Source organism: Benincasa hispida, chromosome 10, assembly GCF_009727055.1.
Source record: "Benincasa hispida cultivar B227 chromosome 10, ASM972705v1, whole genome shotgun sequence".
NCBI lineage: Eukaryota > Viridiplantae > Streptophyta > Magnoliopsida > Cucurbitales > Cucurbitaceae > Benincasa > Benincasa hispida.
This window is the reverse complement of record NC_052358.1, coordinates 45,444,654-45,454,527: the sequence shown is the minus strand read 5'-3', so window position 1 is coordinate 45,454,527 and position 9,874 is coordinate 45,444,654. Positions and strand designations below refer to the sequence as shown.

The following is a 9,874-nucleotide window of genomic DNA, read 5'->3' as shown; positions in this document are numbered from 1 at the left end:
TAATACACATAATGTTGAGAGAGAGTGTATGGAGTACCTATGGTTTATAGACAAATTCAAGCAAGTCTATGTGTGATAATTAACTCTTAGAACAGGTAGTCTACAACTCTAAGATTTTAAAATATCTACAAGTTTATACACAAATTTTATAGTTGCTTTTACAAAAAAATTATTCACAAGTTTGTAAAATCTCTCTCTTATTTCAAAGAAAGCAAATTGGGTTGTACAACTTTAAGATTTTGCATTAGTTAGTTAAATTAGGATCTAATTTTCTATTTCTTTTTTTCTTTTTTTACAAGTTGTTGGATTAAGATATTAGTGTTAGAACTAAAAATAAATAAATTAAAATAAAATGTCCATTACTATTGAGCTATGTTCACTTTGTAGCATATAATATAATTAGCCTGAAGCTTACTTTATATTACTTTTTTTTTATTATTAAAAATATGCTCACAAATATCAATTTATATATTTGAATTTTGGGAGTTTTATCAATTTAAACTATAAAATAATAATTATATAAATTTAAACTCTGAACATTCAAGTGTATCAATTTAAACCTTGAAATTGCATAAGTGTAACCAAATAAAACATGATGAAGGGTTTAAGTGATAGGTCTAAATTGATGTAATTATTAGTTTGAGGTTTAAACTAATACAACTCTTATATTTCGGGTTTTAATTGATACAATTATTAATTTATGATCTAAATTAATACAACCTTCAAAGTATAAATTGATATTTGCTTTAGATTATTTGATATTGTTTTTCAAAAATATATATTGATATTGGAAAAGTAAAAATCTGTACATATCAGAATGACCATAGCTAGCATAAATACTTCTTGACCACCAAGAAATTTGTGATTTAAATATCACCTTGATTTTTGTATTTTGAAACTCGTTGAATGTTAAATTATGTACTTTGAAATATCGAATTTGAGTTCTACTTTTAATAAAACTTAAATTTAGTCTATATTGCTTGTGTTGATTTTTCTTAAAACTTTTTATTACCTATTATCCTTTGCAACATAATTTTTTTACATGAAAATTCTTATTCTGATTTAACCCATTTTGTTATTTTTTAAAATAATTTGGAGATACAAAATTTAAGATTTTTATTAGGAGTGTGTAGAAAAAAAAAATAAAAATCTGAAAATAGAGATACTAATTTTTTTAGGACAGAGACAAAATTAAATTAACCAAAAGACCAACCTTAAATTTAAGTCCTTTCTTTTCTTTAAACAAGCAAAAGAAATGAAAAGACCAAACTGGCCTTCACATCCATCACTTGTAAAGTTGCAAGATTGAGTTTAACTTGTCTAGACATCACATCAAGGTTTATAGATTTCCAATACTTCCAACTTAACTTTTAAGAAAATAAATTATGATAAATGTGTCCAAATTCCAATTCAAAGTTTATTTAGGTTATTCCTCAAAAGAATAGTAATAAAGTTTGATTAGGTTCAATTAAAACATTTTTGCCTAAAAAAAACTTCTATCTCTATATTCAATAGGTTGTCTCTAAATCTAGAAAGTTTATAATGTGTCAATTAACTTTCAATTTTTTTTTAACAAGTCACTAAATTTTGAAAATATCTAATAGATTTACGAAGATTCAATATTTGTGTATAATATGTCTCTTATTTAAACTTTTTTTAAGGATAAAATACGATTTTTGTTTATGGGTTTTGAATCTAGCATTTATTTGGTCTCTAAGTTTCAAGATGTTACAATTTTAATTTTGATTTATATTTTTATTTGGTTCATAGATTTCAAAATGTTATATTCTTAAATCTTACCTTTGAATTTGAGTTTAATATTTAGTTGGTCTCTAGATTTCAATATTTACACATTACCCTCGAGTCTCTATTAATGCTTAATTTTGGTTTTTTGTGTAATTGATTAAAAATAATTATGGTGAATTTTTTTAAAATTAATTTTAATAGTGATAGAATATTAGTGAAAATTACTTTCATTAAAATTAATTATTAGACATTAATACCATGGTTGGAAAGTGAGGTTTTTTTTTTTTTTTTTTTTTTTTGAAATATCAAAAGTAAAGATGTAAACTTTGAAACTCAACGGACGAAATGAAAACAAGACTAAAGAATAAAAATACAATATTTTAAAATTTAGAAACTAAATAAAAACTAAAATAAAAATCTAGGGTCTAAAATTAATTAATTATTTTGATACAAAATTAATTATTATTAAAATTTGATGTGGTCGATAACATATTAAAATTTCATATTTTTTTTTTGAAAGAATATATCTCGAAAGGTGAAAAAATATACTATGTTTTAAGCACTAATTAGAGGCTGTTTGGAGCTGAGTTAAGATAGGATGTCTGGAGTTCATATGTATAGTGTGCAAAGTTATTTAATCTGAGTTCATATGTTTGTGTTTGAGGTATAGAGTTGAGTTCATATGTTTGGGTATCTGATGCAATTTTTTTAACACTAAATAATATGCTTTTATGATTACTATTTTTGTTTTGAATTTTTTTATTCAATAATTCTACCAATCTTTGTTTGAATAAAATATAAATTGTAATTTTTTTCTTTTAATTTTTTAGAATTTTTATTTATTTCTTTCTTTTCTGGGTATTGAACAACCATTAACTCATTACATTTCTTATACAAATATGTTAAATAAAATGAGAACTAAAGCGAAATCAAAACTTTCTAGCCAATTTTTCTTCATGAATTTCATTATGACCTTCTTCTTTTTATTTTTCTTCTTACTGTTGCTCTATATTTTTACTATGTCATGTATTTTTTTTTTTAATTAAATCTCCCTCATCGTCGTAAAAGCTAATGGAATGTCACCACATTTATTCAACAGTTTTACTTTCATTTTCTCTGAATCTGGAGCATCATATCTCTATTTTTCACTAATTTTTACTCGAAAATGTTCCAGATTTTTTTTTTTCATTTTATGGTTTTTTTTGTTATATGTTGCATAATTTTCAACTACATACGTACTTTTCGTCTAAATATTCTCAACACTCATTTGATGTATGAATTCATTACATATAGATGTTGCATTTAATGTAGACAAAAAAATATTTTTCATAACCAACAATCCTACAATATACTTTAAGTGGTTGTCGAAGTTGATTATCGAATATGATTTTTGCTGGAGTTTGAGCGGGAGGTGGTTGTTGGAGCTTGAAGTTAGTCACATAAAGGTATATTGGAGTTGATTGTCGAAGTTTGTCATCGGAAGTAGTTTTTGAATCCTAGAGTTGGGCAAGCGAAAGTGGTCGTCGAAGTTAATCATCAAATATGATTTTAGTTGGAGATTGTAGTCGAATGTGACTTTAGGAGCCCAAAGTTAGTCACATGAAGGTGGTATTAGAGTTGGTTGTCGAAGCCTTGAGTTGGTCATTAGAGTTGCTCGCTCAAAGGTGATCATCGAATATGATTTTCATCGGAGTTTGTAGTTAGAGGTGGTTGTTAGAGCCTATGAAGGTAGTTGTTAGAATTGGTCATCGGAATTGAAGGTGGTCGTCAGAGTTGAGTTACCGGAGGTGGTTGTCGGAGTTGGTCGCGCGAAGTTTTTCGGAGCACGGAGTTGGTCGTCGGAGCTGTCATCGAAGATGGTTGTGAGAGTCTAAATTTTGTCGTCGGAATTGTCAACGGAGGTGGTTATCAAAGCCCGGAGCCGGTCGCCGGAGTTGTCATCGAAGATGGTTGTCGGAGTCCGGAGTTGGTCGCCAGAGTTGTCATCTGAGTTGGTTGTCGGAGCTCGGAGTTAGTTATCAGAGTGTGATAATTCTTGGAGTGTGACAGTAGCCAATGGGTGGAGCTATCGAAAACATGGGGAAGAATGGAGAATTGGGGTGTATTTTAAACTCAACTCCACTAACATTTAAAGTTTGTGAGCCAAATATTAAGTTGATATATTATACCAACTCAACCCATGTTGGTGAGCCAAATACTCTCTTAGAGTTTTTTATTGTTTAAAAAATAAAAAAGATATCAACCTGAATATAGTTTAACTAAAATAAAATATGAAGAAAAAAAAAAAGTCGAACCCACCATCATTGGAAAAAAAATCATTTTTTTAAAAAAAATCTAATTAGACGGCTAAAAATATCCCAACGGTTTATTTTTTGTTTTCTTTTTAAAGAGTATCTCAGATATACTTTTCATTTATAATGTTATTACAGATAAAATAAAATAAAGAACAAAAGTGTATATAAATTAAAAAAATAACAAAATTGTATAAGTTGTATTAGTTTTTTTTTTTTTTCTATCATGATTTGGCTTTCCTTTAATGTACATGTGATAGCTACTTAAAGGGATTTACTTCCATCGGTCTATCTTTTGAATTTCATGTACAAGAAACAGTATTATTCCTATATATGCATGTATGTGTGGTTAATTGGTTTTAAATTCATAACAATTATTCCTTTGACTTTAGTATCTGATATTTTAATCTCTATATTGGAGTACAAGGAAAAATTGGAAAAAAAAAATGCTTAAACCGCCCTAAACTACTTGTTGGTTCGGGTTGAATTCGGTTGGTTTCATGTTGAAAAATATAAAAAGGAAAAAGTCTCGATCAGGTTTAGGTTGATGGAAAAAATGAAAACCAAACTAATCGATACTATGAATATAATAAATGTCATCTCTAACTTCAAAGAGTGAGTTTGTCAGGTTGGCTAGGAGGTGTCTGGTAACTTCCAAGTGGTTTGAATTTGAAGTAATGCAACATTTTAAATTTAACTTCGTTAATAAAAAATGCACGCAGAAGAGAGGATGAAAAAAGGAAAATCTAAAGTGATGGTTTTCCTCTCTAAAGATCGAAGGTTCAACCTCTATTCTCATAGTTATATTCGAAAAAGTCAAACTGGTTTGGTCAGTGTTCACACGAGGCTTCCGGAGATATTTGTTTCGTGGAGTTGAACTTGAGTTGGTGTTGATTTGATGCGATGTGGTTCGATCTCTAATACTTGATCCTCTAATTCTCTTTCAGTTGGGTGAATGTGCTTGATTTGAAGAAGAAAAGACACTGGAAGAGTTTTCAGAGTGCATAATTGTTGACCCCTTCAGATGAGGAGAGCTTATATATTTATAGAGTTCACGGGTGTGCTTGGGCTTGGCCTTTGGGCCCAATTAGTTGGACTTGGGCTTGGTTGATCTATGGAATTGGCCTTTGGGCCCAATTAATCGAATTTAGGTCTTATTTGACATTTGGGTCAAATTCAGTCTATTTTTGGACTTAGTTAGACTTTGACTTAAATAATAATATCAAATTAGGTCCAATTAATCAACGGTCATGATAAACCACGTGGCGTCATTGAAATTTGTTTTCAACTTACATATGTCAACTCCTAATTGAACCCAAATTTAATGATTTGAAATTCCATCATTAATTTAGTAAGTGACGTGACAACTTGTGATCGGTCTAAAATTTCTCATTCAACGGTTCAATTTCTCAACTAGCTTGCACCCCTACTTTATACTATTAAATTAGTTGTAATTTAATCTCTATTGTAAAAATTTAGTAGGTTACATATGGTGATTCAAATAAAACTAAAATAAAAACGTGACACTTCACTTTTACTTTTTTTCATCGAAGGGATTAAATTGTTATGATTTTAAAAGTTTATGTGTAGTTTAATAATCTTTTTTTTTTTTTTTTTTTAATGAAATTTATGTTTGTTTATTTTCTACATCTTTACCATACTTTTCACATTTCCTTACTAAATATTTGAGTTTTTGGTCAAATGCAAAAAAACAAAAAAGGTTTTAGAATATTATTCTTTTTTAATCTTCAAAATTTAGCTTTAGAACATTTATCAAACAAGAGAGTAAATCAACAAGTGTACAGAAGTACTATAGAAGACCTTAAAATTAAATTGTTATAACTAAACATTTTAATAGTTAGCTAAATTCTTTATTTAAAAAAAACCCTATTTTTATTTAGTTTTCCAAACTTAGGGTTTATTTTTTTAAAACACTCCCAACAAATATATAATAAAACATATAAATCAATAGGTAAACATGAAGTAGTGTTTATCAACTTAAATTTTAATTTTCAAAAATCAAAAATAAAAAAACCAAATGATTATCAAATAAGACCTAATTTATAACAAATTTAAAAGTAAAAAAAAAAAAAACTTTCGACATACAAAAACTCAAGAACTAAATTGTTATTTCAATAAGAGTACATGGATTAAAAGGGTTTAACTTATATTAACTAGTTCAAGTATATTTAAACACGAGTTCCATTTCTTTAATATTTATATCAAATCAAATCCTATCTCTTCAATTAAGCCATGATACATACCATTCATAAAAGATAATGGAAATAAGTAACAAGTTATTTAAGCATCTCCGACTGAACATAACTCAACTAGTAAAGACATTACTTCCAAATATTTAATAGCATATGCCAAGTTTGAAATATATATGAGAGAGGTCAACCAACGGAATTTTTTTTGGACCTATTTGGATTGACCATTGAAAAAATATATTCTTAAAAAAAACTTTAAACATTTTTGATAAAAAATGATTAAAATTCACTTGAAGATCTATTTTAAATGGTCGTTAAATACACAAATTTCTTTCAAAATGATTTGATTTTTAAGTTAACCATTAAACTCACCAATCAAATGTTCTTTGCCCACATATTTAGCATTACATTGGTTTCTTAAACTTGAAAAGAGTAGAAAGCAAAAGAGACTTTTCTCATCAGATTTGGAAGGAATGATCGACATTAAGTACAAGATTTACTTTTTAAAATTTGATTGGCAATACAAGGACTTAAAAGAAGCCACTAAACTTTTGCAAATCATTTCAACTTAGATTATCAATCAGGAAAAAGATCCAGCATGCTCTGCCTTGAGCAGTTACTCTAAAAATAGTTTTACCTTACAATACGATAAAACCTCATAAATAGTCTATGTAGTTTGATAAAATTCTCATAAATAATCTACACTGTAGATACCAAAATTTAACTTTCCAAAAACCATATAACCAAATTTACAATTTAACCAATGTATAAATATGGGTGTATCCCAAGATGATGCATTTATCTTTATGTATTCGATTTTCATCCCAAAAAAAAAATAAAAAATAAAATATAGACTTTATTATCGGACAATTTGGTAGGATGCATAAAATAGATCTAGTATTAGATGCATCTAGGTAGTAAATACTGGCCTATGGATTGTTGTCGCCCGTACAACAAAATCTACATTGATTCACTCTTCTTTCGGTGGATAAGTGAGTAACAATCAAGCATCCATAGATGGTGGCAGTGGCACAACTCGTTTTAGACAAATAGGTGGGACTGCCCACCAAGGCCTAAACTTTTTCTCTCTAGCAAAAGCTGCCATTGAAGCTGTAGAAGGTTGGGAGTTACATGATGACTGTTAGGTGGGTTGGGAGTGACCTGCAGCTTGAAAAAGGCTTCATTTATCATTCCTGTAAGGGAAAATCCAAGGAGAGAGAGAAAAGGATAAGAAAGAGAGGAAAAACACGAGGCAGTAATATATTTGATGTGATGTAAGTAGGAATAGGAGACTGTAAAATATGTACCTTTTTGTTTTTCTTTCTCTTTTCTATTTTTCCTTTGGGGGGCTGCTCTCAGAGCTCTGAACTTCATAGTGTAATTTCCTGCAAATTTGCTATCCTCCCTCTTGCCTTTTTCGCTGTAGACAATCACTTTTGAATTGCAATAAGTGATGTGATGATGTGATGTTTCTTGTTCAATTGGTATCCTTTTTCAAATGCGTTTATTTTTAACAAGCTACAAATGAAACCAACAAAATTTTGTACAAGTTTACAGATCAAAACAAGGTAACTGAGTAGATGAGAATCAAAACGATATGAAAATTGGAAAAGATCAATTGTGGAGGTAGCCAGTAGAGTACTCAGGACTGCCTAATAATGCACTATCCCAATCAATTAAAGAACAAAAAAACTTAAGCAACAGAATTGATGTGGAGCCGATTTCATTACAGAAGAATAATGGTGAAAGAGCAATTAGGTCCACATGGGAAGGCTGTTTTAGCACAAATCATGCTAGTCAGCTTTGGTCTAAAGGAAAAGAAAAATCTCATGAACACCAAAATCTTAAGCAGAACAACTTTATCAGACCCAAACAAGTACTCTAATCATATCAGTCTTGCAATATCTGGTTTCAAAACCAGTGGATTCAACGTAGTGATGTTTATTAATGAGAAATAACTCAATCTTTTGCTTCACAATGTATTTGTTCTATCAATGGAAACAAGTCAGCAGACAGAAACAACAAAAGAAATGTTAGAACGCAGAGCACAAAACATCAAAAGTTTTCAGCTGCAACCAAAAGCAAGAAAACTTGATGAAAGTATTTTGTAATGGTTCGGCCTTTAAGGATATGGCTGAAGGATTCAAATATGTTCCCAGTACTGAAAGAAAACATACAAAATGCTTGATGACACACGTACATACGACAATGGAAGTCCATAAGAATGCCTCCAAAAATTGTAGACAAGTACATAAAGAAGAACCACACTTCCCCATCAACTTCAAAATTTTGAAAAAGAACTAAAATGTTCTCAGTTCATAAGAATGCCTCCAAAAATTAGACAAGTACATAAAGAAGAACCACACTTTCCCAAATGTTCTCGCTTGATAACCATCTTCTAATCTTTACCTTGAGTTATCCGACCCATCAATGGATTCCTCTCCATTTTCAAGATCAGAAACCAACAGAATCACGCCGTAAGCCGTACAAATTATCTTGTCTGAACTCCGAGAATCTCGCTCTATTATCATGGCACAATTCCCAAGGTCCTCCCTCTACAGGCTTCCAACACATGCTAAAACCTACTCTCCTTCCTCGAATCAAAAGTCAAAACCATAGAAATCTATAAGGACCTACACTACACTACATTTATATCAATAATCTAGCAGGAATTAAGCTTCCGTGAGGTAGAATTAAAACTGCGATTAGTAGTTGCTATAGCCGTCGCCTTGAATGAAATTCAATAACATAGATCTAGATACGAATGTTCTGGGCACATTGTTTCGGTGATAAAGATACAAGCAATCAAAGAATTGAAGCGATCACTAGTTATCCAATACGCTAACGAAATAATACATAAAGAAAGCCCTAGAAGATGCGAACCAGCGTCTCGGGAGATCAGGATATCAGCATCAACGAGCATACAACAGGGCGAACTCCTGTGGCGGCTTGCGTCGAGCAGAGGGAAGCTATTGCAGCCACGGCCGACGCCACCGGCGAGTCCGGTAGATAAATCCATAACACACAGATTAGTGAGGTTGGCGAGCTCACTTGAACAGAACTTAAAACTTTTTTTCTTTAACAAAAACAGCAAAATGCACTTTTTATTTATTTAAAGAGTATTTTTAAAAACAGAGAACTAGTAATAAGGATAATCCACAAACAAACCAAATGATACATGGTTCGGTAAACAAAAATAATAATAAAAATTCTCGAGGTAAGGTGCGCTCAACAACGGATCATATGTTTTTGGTAAATAGTATTTTTTAATTTTCTCATTACATAATTGAGTCCTTTTTTCCAGTACATCCCGAGCTAGAGTAAGGGATCCCGTATCCAGAACTTGAATTCTATTTATCAATATGGAAAAAAAAATGAAAAATGAAAAGTTCGTCTTATTCAAAACCCCTTCTCTCCCACTTTTCTCTCTCACTTCACACCTTAGAACACACCGTTTTATCGATAAATCCAAACAATCCTTGTTGAGGATTTTGATGATTTCCTTAGAATAAGATTCAACCTCTAGAAGGAGGTAGAGTCTTCAAATCTATCATTTATGCATCTTACGCTTCCAAGAATTGCCAAACATTCCAGAACTTTAATTGGCCATTTTCAATGAACAACCTT

At 30.3% G+C, this 9,874-nt stretch overlaps 1 protein-coding gene across 4 annotated transcripts; it reads right to left on the bottom strand.

The window, feature by feature from the left end:
* Positions 1-7,011: 7,011 nt before the first annotated feature.
* LOC120089458 lies at positions 7,012-9,352 on the bottom strand. Of its 4 annotated transcripts, none has more exons than XR_005485177.1 (3): positions 8,657-9,352; positions 7,555-7,765; positions 7,012-7,440 (listed from the first exon to the last, which is right to left on the bottom strand). XR_005485177.1 is itself a non-coding variant. In XM_039046937.1 (3 exons), exons 1-3 carry the CDS (start codon positions 8,776-8,778, stop codon positions 7,289-7,291), a joined length of 387 nt encoding a protein of 128 aa, XP_038902865.1. In that variant the 5' UTR covers positions 8,779-9,351; the 3' UTR covers positions 7,012-7,288. The 4 variants fall into 4 exon arrangements, 1 of the variants encoding a protein (XP_038902865.1); XR_005485178.1 differs by having other exon boundaries at positions 9,131-9,351; XR_005485179.1 differs by having other exon boundaries at positions 7,555-7,667; positions 9,131-9,351.
* Between the last annotated feature and the right edge of the window lie 522 nt (positions 9,353-9,874).

What these genes read in the sequence shown, in the direction of transcription:
- LOC120089458 (XM_039046937.1), bottom strand. Translation starts at nt 8,778, where the DNA reads ATGATAATAGAGCGAGATTCTCGGAGTTCAGACAAGATAATTTGTACG. An exon ending in GATGGGTCGGATAACTCAAG is followed by an intron (nt 7,668 to 8,656) that starts GTAAAGATTAGA and finishes GATTGTCTACAG; the next exon opens with CGAAAAAGGCAAGAGGGAGG. An exon ending in AGAGAAAGAAAAACAAAAAG is followed by an intron (nt 7,441 to 7,554) that starts GTACATATTTTA and finishes TTTCCCTTACAG; the next exon opens with GAATGATAAATGAAGCCTTT.